The sequence below is a fragment of the Polyodon spathula genome, unplaced genomic scaffold (assembly GCF_017654505.1).
Source record: "Polyodon spathula isolate WHYD16114869_AA unplaced genomic scaffold, ASM1765450v1 scaffolds_1265, whole genome shotgun sequence".
Lineage (NCBI taxonomy): Eukaryota > Metazoa > Chordata > Actinopteri > Acipenseriformes > Polyodontidae > Polyodon > Polyodon spathula.
Window position 1 is genome coordinate 36,727 of NW_024472748.1, and position 17,076 is coordinate 53,802.

General features: G+C 41.1%; 1 protein-coding gene across 1 annotated transcript in view; it reads left to right on the plus strand.

The window, feature by feature from the left end:
• Positions 1-4,000: 4,000 nt before the first annotated feature.
• LOC121309402 (ubiquitin-associated and SH3 domain-containing protein B-like) overlaps positions 4,001-17,076 on the plus strand; it is a 33,701-nt gene continuing 20,625 nt past the window's right edge. The window contains exon 1 of the mRNA XM_041242307.1: positions 4,001-4,470. Coding sequence (XP_041098241.1) covers positions 4,340-4,470 — 131 coding nt within the window. The 5' untranslated portion in view covers positions 4,001-4,339. The remainder of the gene's footprint in view (positions 4,471-17,076) is intronic.

The following is a 17,076-nucleotide window of genomic DNA, read 5'->3' on the forward strand; positions in this document are numbered from 1 at the left end:
AGGCCCTCTGTCTGTGCGTGCCCTGGTTAATACGACACAGCTTACAAATCAGAACAAATCCCTGCTCTGAACTGGGCCCCAATTCTTTTCCATACAGTTCCACTTTGAACGGTTTCTGAGCGTGGAGCTGGAAGCACTCAGACGAGTCACATTAAATAAAACTCATCCAGCGTTTAATAATGGCACGCTTGTACGAATGATGCCCTGGCTGTGTACTCTGGTATGGCACTGCTTGGGGGGAGTTTTTCCACAACGCTGAGCTCAGTTAACACTTCCCTCTAGTTTCCAGTGCCGCTGTCCTTGTGGGTTTAATAATCAACAAGGGAAACTCCAGAGCTTCAGTCGTGTAGGGCTGGCACATGGAGTGGGGCCGAGGTGGTGCAGTAAAGCATAGTGAAGGCAGGCTCAGGTATTGGTAGGCATTGTAAAGCACAGAGAGGTTGGGTAAAGCATATTAATAAACTATGGGAAATGCACAGTATAACCAAGGGGGGAAGCTTAGTAAAGGTGCAAAAATACAGTGCGAATCTAACCTCTTAGTTCCATTAAAGAACCTAAAACAATCAAAGCTTCCCCAATAAAAAATAATAGCTGTAATTCTTTTGGCTGTTTCTGGGGTCTCACAGATGCACTGCTTTCTTTTGGTGCAGGTAACTATCCAGTTTCTTCTAGCCATGCAGACGAGTCTTCCACAGAGATGCGCCGCGCCTCAGTCAAAGCCTTCCTTGTTGTTCTAGTATAACAGCGTAACGATGCAGAGCCTGTTCTCAAACCTGCTTGGAGCGAAGGAAGGAGCAAGTGCAGCCTCAAGGTTTCTCTTCACAGCTTGCGTGGGAGGACGCTGGCCTGCAGACACAGCGGACCGAGAATCAGCCGCTTTTCAAGGAAGCATCATCAACAAGTCCATAGAGGCAGGATGCTGTGTGAATGCATGATGCAAGCCGGTGTGCACCCACTAGAGCAGCAGCTTGCACATGTCATTTACATTATCTGACTGCATTTCCATAGTCCGTTGATCCATGGCAGGACTATTTGTTTATTCTGAATAGCCAGCAGCTATAGGCAAAAAAAAGGATCTGATAGTTTTCCATGAGGAGACAGAAACCTGGGATGAATTTTTTTTTTTTTAATTAAGATAAAAAATAACCTTTGAGACACACCAACGCATATTCACAGAAATATTACAAGCAGTATTTCCGCATGCTTACAGACCCACAGAACGATCGCATTCCCTCTGCAACACCGGGCATTTTAAAAGCAGCCTGCAGTGTGATCAGGTGCTTGGAGGTGGTGCACAGTGTTTTGGGAGGTGGTGCACAGTGTTTTGGGAGGTGATGCACAGTGTTTTGGGGGTGTATTGAGATCCAGCCTGGCAGGGAAAGTGTTAATCTGGGTGCAGGCAGGGGACATCCCTGTAGCACTTCACTTCTGATATTTGCATACTGATTGCCTTCTCTGTGGCTTGAAGGAAGTTATGCAATGTCCCAAGAGAAAACTCCCCCAACTCCTCCATCTCTAACAACTAACAAACAAACAGCAGTGAAAGCCTCACTTGGACTTGTTTATTTGGAACGTGTTTATTCTGCAACGATTTTAGGTCTTTTATTTATTTATTTATTTTATTTCAGATAGTGGTTATTAAACTGCTGAATGTTTTTCATTATGTAGAATTTCTAGACCAAATAGTAAACATGGGTTTATTTTAATGATTTGAAACAGGGGTGGTCAAAGTTAGAGTTTCCACTCCAGGTCTTTGTTCCAACCCTCTGCTAAATCGTTAAACCAAATAAACCTCCATCCAGACCCTAAAGTAGTTCGTGATATCGTGTTACCTGTTAAAGCTGGAGTGGAATGGCTTTCCAGGACTGGGATTGGACACCCCTGAGTCAGATCTAAATACTGATGGTGTTTCAGTCTTTATTAATACAGTGGGTGTTTCACCCCGGGGATGGTGTATAGATCACTTATTGCTACAGACAATAAACATACTGGGAAGTGAGGTCCACACAAGATCAGCTTCAAAGATTCACTGCTTTAGATCATTAACGGTCGACCCTGTCATCTAACAGCTGTTATACCTGAACAACACGTGGGCTTACCTTTTAATTGCACGCTTTTGTCCTTAAACGTGGATGATTCGCTTAAGAATGGATTTAAAAATAAGCTTGTATTGGAAAACTCCGAAAGGATTTCGGGAAAAAAATAGCAACGAGCAATATGAGGTGACTAAGTTATTTTTGCGCTGTTGTTTTAAAGCCTCTGCAATGCCCATATGTGGAGAGCCCTGCTTGGAATGATGTTTCATTTGAATTGCTTGACTTCCCGGAGGCGCTGAGAAATCAAACGTCCAAAATCTTTTCTCATGATGCTGATGACCGGGTGAATCACACTGTTCCACTGTGTTGCTGCACAGACGCAGAGCTTAATCTAAGAAATTCAACTCTGGGGTTTAGGTTTTGAACAAACTTTCTTTTCCATGCGTTGCATAAACAGAGCGCTCAGTGAAGGTCGATGAAGTGCTGGGGTTTTCACGACCATGGCCGTCAACGACGGCGTCCTGCTTCTTGGAACAGCTCCAGTTCTGCGTCGGTGTGTCCTCTGTTTCACCTTGTCACCTAAAGGGATTGCAGTTTCACTGACCTGTAAGGAAGCGTGAACATGCTTCTAGATTCACAGCATCCTAGCTTGCAAGCAAAGCAGCAAAACGCAGGTTTTATAGAGGGAAGAAGAATGTGAACAGAGTTCTTCTTTCTGAGAAAATAGATGCGCATCTTGAAATGAGGGAAGAACAGAGTAATAAACACACATCAGGCACAATTTCCCATTTATTAGCGTCACATTGAACTTCAGGCTCAGTAAAGAGGACGGGCACGTATAATGTTTCACTCTGAAATTCAGAATGAGTGGTTTTACTGCCAGTTTAACAGGATCTCTCCTAGCCGTGTGTTACAGGCTGTGATGAGTTTGCAAGCAGCACAGCTGGGGTGAGCGATAGGCTGCAATTCTCAAAAAGACAGACAAAGAAAAGGTCACCCACGGCATATGGCAAACAGCTACCTGATGCAAAACTGGAGCTAAAACATAGCGATGCCCAACGCCAGCAGCTCTAAAGCATAGCGATGCCCAGCGCCAGCAACTCTAAAGTATAACCCACTTTATCAAATGAGCTGAATTATGGGTTCAGTTTCGTGTTTGCACTGTGCTGGGATGGTTTAGATGTTATTTTATAAAGGGAATAACACACTCCAGGATGTTTGAATAGTGGACAAACCCCACACCCTAAGATACCATGTTTGTGGTATCTTAGGCAGGCAGGCAGCTGGTACATATAGAATAGCAAATGGCAGGCTGAATAGCTATTCACGGGCATTAGGACTCCAAGTCATGCCTTCATATATAAAACTATACGGATAAACGAACGTGAGACATAATCTATTAAAAACATAGATACAGCAGCGTATTTCCGAACTGAACTTATTATTATTATTATTATTATTATTATTATTATTATTATTATTATTATTATTATTATTATTATTAACCAGGACCTGAACACGAGGAACGTGCTTTTCATTTTACAGTCCTAACCAGTGCAGGAAGCATTGAGCGCTCTTGCTGCTCGACCTTGAATGTTCTCCATTCAGAAGACCTTGTAGACTTGATGCCACGGTACAGTTTAATCAAGGGATTCTTACACATCATAAACCACCACGTGTTGCTGGCCTGGCTGTAGGGGCATTGTCAGCGCTGATTGACATTTTGTATTGAAATTAACAATCAATCGGGGCACAACTTGGCGAACTTTGCGTTCGCGTATTTAATTGAACTTTAAACATTTTATATGCAGTTTACACTAGATTAAGAACTGACAGGGGAAAGTGACTCGAGACTGGAGCTCAAATAACAAGTGATTATAAATAAGATGCGTGCGCTATGCCTTTAAATATGGGGGCGGAGGAGCCATATGTGGCAATGTAAACCCGCTGACATTCAGCTTTGCCTTGCTCATGATCCATTCATAAATTAGTCATTGCGCATTCCTGCTGGCTGGAGAGGAAGTGGCGTTTCTCGAATTATTATTATTTCAAAGAGCTATTTGACAGCCCCTAGCAAACAAGCAAGCAAGCAAACAAACATAAACAAAGAAGAAGTCACTTCCTACACCGTAGTGACTGTACACCAGGAAGCTGCATTCTCGGCTGAACTGCACTTCTCGGGAGCAGTGGGGGGAGATTAAAGTATAAAGATAATCTGCAGCGGCTGTTTATCTAGCAGTCGTAGTATTGAAGCAGCAGCAGCAGTAGTTCAGCGGTTGGTGGAACTAAATGGAACGGTGAATATGGCTACAAAGGACGAGCTCTATTCCAAAGTGACCCCCAGGAGAATACGGCAGAACCTCAAGCCGGGGACTATAAAACATGGATCATCTTTAGACGTGCTGTTATCTATGGGGTTTCCAAAATCCAGGGCGTGAGTACACATGCTGTTTCTGACCTCTCATTTCTGACCGAGTCTGCCTCGCTGGTGTCATGCATACAGACACAGCATTTGGTGTAGCTAACGATCAGCATTTTGCTAACGGATTGCATGTGAGTAACAGTACACACAGAAAAAGGGAGAATGCGACGCGTTTTTGACAGGGTTGCCCAGCTGACGGGTTATTGCCCCATGCACGGATTGTTGCGATGTGCTGGTGTTTATAATGTATTTACAGGCCTTTAAAGGTGCAGTAACATATGTTTATATATTTTGTTTTTACCGAAACGTCAAAATCCGTAGTTTGACAGCCACCCCAATCTGTTTTGTAATATAAGCATGTTTTTTTTAATTATTATTATTTTTATTAATTTTTTTTTTTTTTTTTTTTTTTTTTTTTTTTTTAGGGTGGCGTATATAATTGCCGGTAATAATGTGCAGCTTGAAAACAGTTCACTTGATTTCTTGGACGTGACTGTAAATTAGATAACGCATCGTTAGGCTAACATCACCTCAAAACAACAGATTTTGCGTAAGATTCCATAAGAACTACAATTTTTATTGCAACTTTGATTATATATATGATATATATATATATATATATATATATATATATATATATATATATATATATATATATATTATAATCTCCTTGAAACTCCGCAGCACCGCCGGCGACCCGCTGGTACGGATGCCACAGCCGCGGTGTCACCCCAGCGCACACTGGCGGATAAATCGCGGGTTAGTCACTTGACTGGTCCTGGAGCATGGTATATCAGCAGCAGTAAACGGGTTGTCAGGTTTAAATAAAGTCTTTTTAGCCCCAATTTAGAAGTACATTATTTAGTTTTTTAAATTATAAAACTTATTATACAAGTTGATAACCCTGCTGGCAGACAACATGTGAGTGATTTAGTTGGTAAACAGGATTAAAAATAACTTTGAGTGCGGCTCTTCAACCCCGTTCTCTGTTTAGTCACTATAGCTGGAAGAGCCACTTCAAAGAGGACAGGGGACAATGCAGTAGTGGCTGGAGCACTGAATAAAATGCCAAGGGCCTTTTTACATTAGTCAGCTAATTAATGCTGGGTCCGGACTCAGTGTGTTAATTGACTGCTCCTACAACAGCGGCTCTCAAGGCTGGACCCGTGGGCAAAACTGACCGTGCGACATCACCTGGAGCGCTGCTGATGCAAGAGACTGTTATTAAGGGTCTGAACAAGCCCCGTGTGAGCTCAGGATGAGAAACTAAAATGTAAAAAGTCCATTGTGGGTTTTTGTTTTGTCCCCTCCCCCGAGGCAGTATTTATATTCCGATAGCATTTTCCAGGAAACGAACTTATAAAGCAGACATTTTCATCATGGGAAGAGAAAAAATCTTCCGCAGATATGTTACAAATAAATAACCCACAAAAAACAGAGCCGAAATCAATTATAAAAACCTATTTTATCTTATTTTATGTATTTATTTATTTTTTAGATAACAACTTGGGACAGCAATGTGCAAGTTTCATATATTACACTGTACATGTAAGAGATCAAAGGGCCATCTCCCATATGAAAAAACAAAACAAAAAAAAAACAATATATGTATATTTCAGCAGGGTCATACATTAAAATGATACAGCTGTACAAGCCAAGCACTATTTTAATAAACACATAAACTTATGTTGGATAACTTGTAAATATATGCTTCATACATGTTTAAACAATGTATTTAAAATGTCTTTTCATATTAGAAGGGCGCGCCCTTGCACATAAAACAGTGTTCTATACGATGGAAGCATTTCCAGTTTTTGGACTGGCAGCCTGTGCCTGTTGCAATCCTGCCATGTTATTTTATCTGTAGAGTAAAGCAGGAGCTACCCACGCAGAATGATGAAGCTTCATCGACGCCCACTCAACACATGTCATAGCCGCTGGTAAAGTCCAGTCTATCTGGATGAGACGCTGTCTGGCTCATTTTTATCAAGTTAAATGCACTGTTCCTCATTATTCCCCAAGCTAAACGTATAGGACCTTTCCAAATACAGTACACACACACATGAAATCACTGATCGATTGTTATCTGTCCGATATTTGATTTGGAAATGGGTTTCTGATTGCACCTCTAACTGTAATACAGTTTATCTTGACTATACTATGCATTTGAGATATATGCTTTACCATACCTCTGTGCTTTAAATGGCTTTATTAGACTTTGTTAGGATTGTATTCCACAGCATCACCCAAGTGACCCAGATTGAGTGTGTTCCCGTATCTGTAACCCTGTCCCGACCTGTCCCCCTGCGGCTCTCTCTCCCAAAATCAATGCATCTCCGCCCAGTCCACCCTCGTGCAAAAACACTATGCTGTTCACTCTACTGCCGAAACACTAAACAGAACAGAAGACAAAAATACGCATGCAGCAATTCTAAAGGTCATTCATTACTGGAGCTGCTTTAAATAATGATTAGAAATGGCAGCAGCAAGCTAGGTCACAGTGCATTGAAGAAAGAGACAATCAAAAAATTATTAAAGGTAAGTTTTGCTGGTCCCTTGACAGGCTTTAATACTGAGTCCAGGTTTCACAGAACGCTAGATAATTTCAACCAAACACCATCTGCAGTCTTGTATGGAAGTAAATGCACAGCATGTTAAAGTATATAAAAAGGATGGATCTTAAGTGTTGTGCTCTTTCATTCTAAGGTCTTGAATGTGCAGTTTTGAAGGCAGCATAGTGTAGAAACACGTTCATTTTAAACATTTCTCTGGCACTACACTGAAAACTGTGCTTGCAAGCTGTTTTTTCAGGCAGTGTTTGAAACGCTCCATTTCCTCCTGGCTTTTTTCTGTCGTTGTCCACACGTGATGCAGCCTTCCTAGCCCTGTGGTTAGCTGGGTCTCGCTGTTCTCGTCATTGCTCGGTCACTTCCCTGGCAGCTGTGTGAGTTCTACCTATGGGAACTTCTTGTTCCTCAGTGGAGAATGGGTGAAGGAGCAGTTCAGTCTCCATGCCTCAAGCCTGCCCTGGACTGGAGGGAGCACCCTTTCTCATAGGGGTGAGGGAGGGAGCAGTTCAGTCTCCATGCCTCAAGCCTGCCCTGGACTGGAGGGAGCACCCTTTCTCATAGGGGTGAGGGAGGGAGCAGTTCAGTCTCCATGCCTCAAGCCTGCCCTGGACTGGAGGGAGCACCCTTTCTCATAGTGAGAATGCATGTCTCAGCAGCTCCATGTGTGATGTAGGAGAAATCCCTCTGGGAGGACTGGAATGCATTATGCAAGTTGTGGTGGTGTTCTTCCTGTCGGTTTCTTGTGGGTGTTTGAAGGCGTCCAGCCCACAGTTAAAGTGCACTGCACACCTTGGGAGGGGGTTGGGTGCTTTTGATGTTCACATTTTGGTCATTTGTGACTATTATGAGCACTGTAGGGCCTGATTCACAAAGATTTACTTCTCAAGTTACTAAAGAAGCAGCAGTATTGCAGTATTCAGAAGAACAGAGTTTAAATGTAAGCTCAGTGGATCATTGTGCTGCCGTGGCTGTGCATGCCATAAGGCTCGTCTTCAGTGAATGTACGCAGAAGTGTGTGGGGGTCTTGTGAATGGGCCTGGAAGACCAACAAGCCACAGGATATTCTGAAAAGAAATTCAACTGCAGCTGGAGCTATACTGTGTGTGCGTGTGTGTGTGTGTGTGTGTGTGTGTGTGTGTCTAATTTATATATATATATATATATATATATATATATATATATATATATATATATATATATATATATATATATATATATATATATAGACACACACACACAAATCACTACACGTCGCTTCAGTGATTGTTAAATGTGTTGCATGTTCACACAAACACACCACAAGGCTTTTGCATTCTGACTTCCTACAGCTGCAGATTGTCCTGCTTTCACCTGGAAATCCTAATAGCCGTATAGTGCAGCTCAATGAGCCACGCGGGGTTAAAGTATTAACCAAAAAGAACTTCTAGGAGCACCGGAGGGTAAATGAGGTTACACTCAAACAATGAAACGATAGGGAGCTGGCCCTTTGTAAAGCACACCACGATGTACAGGTATTGAAACCAGATTCACTCTGTAATTTCCTTTTCCTTTTTTTAGACACTAGTGTGCAATTGTTCTTTGATAAATTACATCAAGTTTGAAACGCACAAGACCATTCTAACTGTTTTAAAAAGAGGTTGAAGTTCATTCTCGTTTAACTTGGGAGAAAGTTCAAATGCAACTCAAAAATTGTTGGTTGGTTTCATTAACAACAGTAAAGAACGGTTTTGTGAACTATCAAAACTTGAACAGCTCATGTGTTTTGTACTGGAAGGTATTCCTCATAATGTGAAGGCACGGTTACATTTGTAGTGTATCTAGAGAACTAGTCCTTGAAGTGGTTTGGACAATATTACACAGGCTTGTGTGTCAGTCTTTGCACATACATGTGCTACAGTAAGTTGATGATCATTCTTCCTGTGTAATCACTCTAAAGGAGATTATGGGTCAGGGTCGCGCTTATATATATATATATATATATATATATATATATATATATATATATTAATTATTATTTTTTTTATGTCATTAGCGTGGGGTTTGTTAGTTCTCACATACCCTTTCTGGTTGGTCTTTAGTCCTTAAGGTGTGCCTTCAAAGACAGTGGCTGACAACCCCCAAGCTTGAACTATGACACAGAGTTAAATCATCCGAGCTGTGGAAAAAAATATAGCTGGACTGCAAGTTTTGATTCTGTAATGTTTTTCCCCCAGCGGTCGTCTGTGACTGATGATCATGTCATGTTGTTGATACTGTCGCAAAACAGAAACGGTTCCAAGAATATCATCCATGTAGGCCTTGTTGTTTTTTTTTTTTTTAGTAGTTTCTTTCTAGTTTTGTGTTTTAAACTAATTTTATTCCTTAAAAATGAAGGAAAACCATGAGCTTCGTAACGTATTTTTCAGTCTTTGATACAGGGCTGCAGCACAGGAGATGTTTATTCAATCAATCTATTTTTGTTCAAGGTGTTTAAACCATTAGCATATGTTGGTATACATCTGTGTGTCACACTCGCGGCTTTGCTAAGATCTGGAGGACTGCTTATCCAGTTGACATGAAAACTGGTATTATTTAGCTTTATTATTATTTTTTTTTTTACCTTTTTTTTTAAATTTGGGAACTAAAGGGTTAAAAATAATAATAATACAAAAATAACCGGAACAATTTATTTCAAATGCGTCATTGTAAAAAACGAGTCATCGGTAAAACGCAGTATTGAAAAGGTTAAGCAGCTCACAGACTGCAGTCGGTCAGACAGCGATCCGCGGCTGGTAATATATAGTCAGCAAATGAGCCCTTTATTGTACTCATTCGATTCGCTGCAGGGGATAAAACATTTCTATGAGGGATAAGGCATGTTCAGTCTGCTTTGTGTCCCTGTGTTTAATCAGCTTTCCCTCCTAAAGTGTGCTCCTGTCTAGGATGCCATAGTCTTCCAGTTCACAACAGGCAACTACTGGCCAGTTGCAAATTTTAGTGGGAGAAGAAATTAACTGGTTTAAGGAACTGAAATATGTCTTGTACTACATATTAATATATTAGATTTGTTTATGGACTGCTATTGTGATTGGCATTTTTTTCCCCCTACTCCTCAGTAGTGAGCTGCAGTTTTAAGTGGGGTAATGCTTCCTGGACCTCCAGACAGGCATCTACAGGTCTTCAGGGTTGAACTAGGTAGGGCTGTGCTGGTTTAAAAACAGTATAGCATTTACACAAACAGAAAACATACTGTTAATTAATCAATAGTGTCTTGATGCATTGTAATAAATACAGTATGGATACATCTATGTATGATTTTATATATATATATATATATATATATATATATATATATATATATATATACACACACACACACACACACACACATAAATATGACAAATGCCGCAGTGGAAAATTAGGTCCTCGTGACTGAAACAGAAAGAACCAAAGCGGGCAAGATTTTAAAAGCCTCGGAAAGGTACCAGAGCAATTGTAGAACATCAGGAACTTCAAATGCGTTTCTGTGTTCTTTTTAACCCTTTCCCTTAGCGCTGTGTGTGTTAATGTCGGAGGTCATGCTGGAACCTCGCTGCACTCAGAGGCCCCAGTCGGGGGTTGTGGATATGTAATGTTTCACTCAATTAGGGAGTTACTGTTTTGATTATATAACTTCATTTTGCTTTCTTCAGCTCGACAGTTCAGGACTGAACAACAGATGGTGAAATTGAACTGCTAGGCCAGGTAAATGATGTGGAGCTGTATCTTTGTCAATGGTCTGCACGCAGTCTGCAGCTTGTGCTTTTCCCCTGTTCACAGGCTCTGTGTCGATGGAGCTCCCCTGAATGCGGCGTGTTTCCTGTCTCTGTTTCCTTGCAGCCCCTTATTTCATTGTGGGTCTGTGCCGGTGTGCATCCTGTTTGAAAACTGAGAGAGGCAGCGCTGTCCAAATTCCTGTACTGTTTATAGAAACCTGAGAGACCGGTTCATTTGAATTGAAATGCAACAACACCGGATGAGATGGCATTTTAGATTTTTAAAAAAAAATTCCTCTTTGCCTTGCTGGGCTTAGGAGAATAGCTTTCAGACATCTTTAAAAGTAAATGCCTTAGACAATTAAAGCCTTTTTTATTAATATTGTTTTGTTTTGATTAAGTCACCATTCTTTGCAACAGTTTAAAATTGAAGAAATAAAAATTGAGTTTGATAGTGTTTGGTTTGATTTAAGTAACCCTGCTGTCAAACTGAACCTTCTTCTAAACACAAATGTGTTTTTATCCCGGTCTCTCCTGGTAAAAGCATAACCGTGCTGCTGAAGGTTAGGGAGGAAAACGCTGGGGCGCTATTTTCTTTGCTGGGGATTCAAAAGGACGCGCTGCATTGGGTCTGGCGCCACCGCCACACAGCAGACCGTATGAGCCAGATGCCCTGTGTGTTCTCAGGCAGACAACTGCAGGGCTGGTCTTTGTCCTGCAAGGTGCGGTAGCTTACAATCGCTGCAGAGGTATAACAGTACATGCCCGTGGCATCAGCTGTAATGTGCCAGTGAGATTTTTACTCGTCACGGGGGAAGAACAAAAACAAACCTCCTCTGCTGAGAGAGTGTGGAACGAGAAGCCATTGCTTCACCAAGCCATGCTTCACTGTGCACTCGGAGCAGACGAGCCCAGCTGCTCCTTTCAGCGTCAGCGTTCACACTCGCAGCTGAACAGGTGGGAGGCTGGCTTTTGTAAAGCACAGTGTGTGTTTCTCAGTGCTGTGCTCCAGGGAGGGTGCGCCTTGCAGGCTTTGGCAGAGTGTGTCCAGGGCCCTGGTTAATAATTGATGGACTCAGACATGGAAATGCTTTTAGATGCACAGACGTGCTGGAAAGGAACATGATGACTTCAGTATCTCCAGCCGCTAGTTTAATTGCAGCCAGGGCTGTCTGGTTTCTGTTGAGGTGAAAACAGCGTGATTTTTAGACGTTTTACAGTCAGCCCTTTGCTTTACTGTAAGCTCTGATTGGCTCTGCAGTAAGAAGCTGTTGCTTTGCAAGACTGTGCAGTTTTCTTAGACTTTAGGGAGTACATTGAAAGTTATCTCAGTGATCCTCTGAAGTATGATTCATCTTAAAGCGTTTTGCTTTGCAAGACTGTGCAGTTTTCTTAGACTTTAGAGAGTAGATTGAAAGTTATCTCAGTGAGCCTCTGAAGTATGAGTCATCTTAAAGCGTTTTGCTTTTGTTGTTTTATGGAATGACATTTGATTTAATAATTAATCTGTCATGCGATCGTGGCTTGAAACCCTGCTGTGCCCAGTCCTGGGTTTCAGAACTAACTTCAGTGAAATATGTTCTTTAAATGATCAGCAGCCAGGAGTTTATTGGATGTAGCTTTTCTCCCCTCCTGTAACTGCAGGACCTCCTTCCTTGTAGTACAGACCGAGAGGTGACTTATTCATGCTGTGATGAAGTACGATCTGTTAATCTGTAATACCAGTGGCGGGCTGACTAATCTGTGGAACACGATCGGCGACACTGCTGTTGTTAAGAGCGCTGTTTAGTTGATGTCGTTTTTGGCGGTTGTAATAATAGTCATTTTTTTACTCATGGATGTCGCATCTTAAACATATCGTTATGGTGCACTTTCGTCATTCAATTCATGGAACAGGAAAGTCATTTTTGTTATATAGTTATGTATATAGTTTGGGTTTTTTTTGGTAACTTTTTTTTTTTTTCAAACGGTTCAAAATTTGCTATTAAAAGAAACTTAAAAGAGACTGTCAAAGGTACCAGTACCAATAAACCTTGAATAAGTTAGCTATAAAGGGAAACCCAGGACTGGGTGCTACAGCAGGGGTCGGTTCACGTACCCATGTGGCAGGTAGGGCTGTAGGGTATTCATAAAGGACAGGGCAGTATAGAATAGGGTGGGACAGTTGAGTCCAGAATTGGAGCAGTTGTTTCTCAGTGATGTGCCTCTGTCTGCTATGCGAGGACAGGCAGTGCTGATTAAAACACTTGTCTGTTTTACTCCTGTTGAGACGAGCCCAGCTACTCTCCGTTTGAACAGATGTCCTCAATTGCTAACATTTTTAATCTAGGGACCACATTATGCTCCAGTAATTACCGGGCAAGGCTTACTGGAAGAAACTTTCCCTCTCTCTGCCTCGGACCACTACCTCAAAACGTAAAGAAAATGTATTTGCAAAAAAGACTCCCAAAAATTAATCTGAGTTTTATGTGGCAGTGATGAGTGTGTGAAAGTACATCTTGTCCTGGTTTAGTTCACTTGTCTCAACATGTACTGTGTGTTGTGTCTTACAGAATGTACTTCACGTGTAGAACTGTACCCACAATTAAAATGAAAATCCGTCCCAGGCAGACAAAGTGTCAAGAAGTACCAGCTTGACCAATTTCAGCTGGCAAAACAAAAGGCGTAGTCTCTTACAATTTGCAACTTACCAATAGAGCTTACTCGATATAGTACAGTACAATAGTAACACATACCACATGTACAGTACAGTATTGCATAGCATAATGTATGTGTTATTACAGCCATTTCAAATATACCAAGTACTTGTGACCTGAACAGATCTCCTTGATTGCTGTTGCAGTGTGCCAGGGGGCATCCCTTGTATTTCTACAGTAAACCTAGAGGACAGTCTGACTTTTTTTATATAAGAGCAGATGCACTGCTTTCAATCTACTTTCGTGAAGAAGATGGTGCAAATGTTCTGGTCTTGTGAACTGAAGATGGTGCAAACGTTCTGGTCTTGTGAACTGAAGATGGTGCAAACGTTCTGGTCTTGTGAACTGAAGATGGTGCAAACGTTCTGTTCTTGTGAAGTGAAGACGGTGCAGATATTTTGGTCTTTGCATGCAGGCTGGAGGAGCCTGGCCTGCGTGCTGACAGTGCTGTTAGTCTCGTGTCCTGACTTCCTGTCTGGGCTCTTCCCCCTGTGGTCAGCCCTGGTCAGAAGCCCACAGGCCCTCTCTGTGTGTGTGGTCCTTCGTTTCCTGCTGTGTGAAAGGGCTTGCCTCTCACAGAGTCAGAGGAAATGTGACCATCACAGGGTTATTCTTTAGTCCAATTTATATATATATATATATATATATGAATGCTACATTATTGTACATGGTCCATTTGCTTTTTATATATGTAAAGATATACAGTCATTTTATATGTAATTTTATATGTGGTCAAATATCTGTATATTTTCATAACAACAAAATTGATCCTTTTTTGTAATGTAATGTGTGCAAGTGTGGACCAACCAAAGAAGCAAACTCAAAGGTAGAACGTGCACGTGCATATTTTCATGCAAAATAATATATGCATTGAGAACTTTGCAATTAAAAACAAACAAGAAGATCTTTTACTTGCTTGTTTGGTAGTAGACTGTGCTTTTAAACTTTTTCTTGCATATAAATACTGAAACATAATAATACATTTCAAGTTTTGTCCTCCTTGGATTTTTGCCAGGAGTGAATGCTTGATATTGTTATTATTATTATTTATTTTTTGGGTGACATTTCCCATTCTTGCTAAACAGGAAGCAGCTGTGGAATATGCTTCTCTAAAGCTGTGCTGTGTAGATGATAGCAGGGCTGGTATGTGGTTATGTATATGACACGCAGAGTGACCTGCAGTGCACAGGTTGTAGGTATACTCTACTGTGCACACATTGTTTCTGATTAGGTTATTTGCTTTGCAGTCTGGTGCTGAAAGGAGCACAGGGGTGCTGTTATCAAGCCGAACATTATGTTATTTATGAACAAGGCAATTGTCCGTTCCTGGTAGCTGGTTAATCCCAGAACCTGTTCAAAGATTGGGCTGCACTGTGGCTTTGCATGCACTCCCCACTCTCCGAGTAATACAGAGCTTCAATCAAACAGCCGTTTATTATGTAATGCAGATCAAGCGCATTTCAAATTGAACGACTTTGCCAGCCCAATGTATCCAGAGGCACCAATGTAATATCCAGAGTTTCTGTGGATTCTTCTGTCCATTCTTACTACAAACTTGCCTTGCAAATGGCTGGATGGATTGCTTGTTTATTTCGTGTACACTCGCTGGTTTGAGTAAGATCTTTTGCATTGGTTTTGGGTTGACATTTCACTCTCAGAATCAGGATTTTGACCATGTTTCAGTTTTTCCTCTCTTTAAAATTCTTAAATACAAAGGCGGAGATTACAGGGTAGCAGAACGTACTCGGCTCGCGTTTCTCAGCTAGCGAATGAGTATCATTTCTGAGTGTAATATGCCAGCTGCCATCGAGGGCACACAGCTGTGGTGGAGTTTGCCCATGGTTTGCACAGCTTTGAAGACCAGAGAGTGTGAATTGTGTTTCGTTTATTACTGACCCCCCAAAAGGTTTGGTGCTTTTTCACAGTGGAGCCTCACTGCAGTATCTGGAGTATGAGTGTTGGGGTTCACAGTGACTGCCTCAGTGGTCTTTGTTGCAGCTGTTGCTTTAAGTATAGCAGACTCCTGGATTATTCCTGAGCCTGTGCTTCTTCAGGGATCGCTCGAGTGTTGGGAATTGCTCTGTGAGATACAGTCTACCGTGCTTGGCCTTTGAATTGTGTTTTCTGTGCAGCCTCTAACTGGCTTAAGGAAAGTTTCCATGGCAGCCGCGAGATGAAGGAGTGATAACCAAGGCTTTAACCTTCATTACTTTGAAGATTGTTAGTCCCCTGTGCTGAAGATGTTTGTTTAATTGGTTCAAATATATCAAACCCCATACTATAGAAGGTTTTGAGAACACCTGCAAATCACTTCCTGTTCTGTAGGTAATAAAAAACAAGCTATGTCTTTAATCTTCATCATCGCTCTGCCACTGACACACACACACGTACGTAAAGCATTCAGACAAGAGGAGTAAGCCTTCTAGAAATTAGAACATTGCCTAGTAAACCACATTACCTAGTATACGTGTTACTAGAAGCTCAATATACAAATACATGGTGAATTGATATAATAATTGTTGTTTAAGTAAATCTGTATTTTTGTGGTGTTCCGGTACGTTCAGATTTAGGGTTACACCACTGTATACTGCACACAGTTTAAGCTTGCCAATGTGCAGCACTAGATCACACAGTTAAGATAAAGAAATGCGTCTTCAGAAAGAAATGTAACTGCGTTATCAGTTATATAGGGGGTAGTTTTGATTTTCTTTTTTCGTCTGCTTTCACAAATAAACGCCTCATTTTTCCATTACGGGTACGGAAGAGGGTGGCCAGCAGATTAGTAAACAGGGCTTCCAGATCGTACAGCAGATAAAGCAAAGACTGTTCAAGAGACTGCCACAAATACAGCAGTAATACAGTGGAACATCTTTATCAGGCCAGCCAAGGGACCAGCACCATGTGATCTTAATACAAGGGTGGCTGCTGTCCTCAACGGACAGAGAATCTTTTGCAACAAACTGTCTCTGTAGGATCTGTGTTTTCAAAGCATGTTCTACAGTCTTTAACTCCCATTTTCTTTTTTTAAAAAGATGAAAATTCAACAGTGATGTACAAAACTGAGAAACAAACAACTCGAAGGCCTAAGATCCCGATTCGGCGTGCAAGCTGTCAGATGTGTCTCTGTGTCGTCTGATGAGAGTGGAAAGTTAACAGAGCTTTCAACCTGTGACTGCAATTGGGCCTCGTAACTGAATGTAGGGTGAGCCTAGGCTGAGCGGATTTTCAAAGCTCAAAACTGGGACACATTGTTAAACAATTGCTAAGACTAATTAAACCATTTCAGTATCGTCTATTTTAATGGTTACTTAATAGCCACCCTCAGCATTAACTTTTGTTATTTTTTAAAGCAGCTAGCTAAGTTTAGTGCACACTCGGGTATGTTTGTGGCTTATTTAGTTGAAGTAGCCATATTGTGTTATACATATTGTGAACTTTTATATTGAGTTTATTAATAATAATAATAATAATAATAATAATAATAATAATAATAATAATAATAATAATAATAATAATAATAATAATAATAGATTAAATCATTAAAAATACATTTACGTTTTGGCATTTCTTTTTTTCTTTCTCACTGTGTCAGTCTCTGTTTATTGATGCTGACAAGGT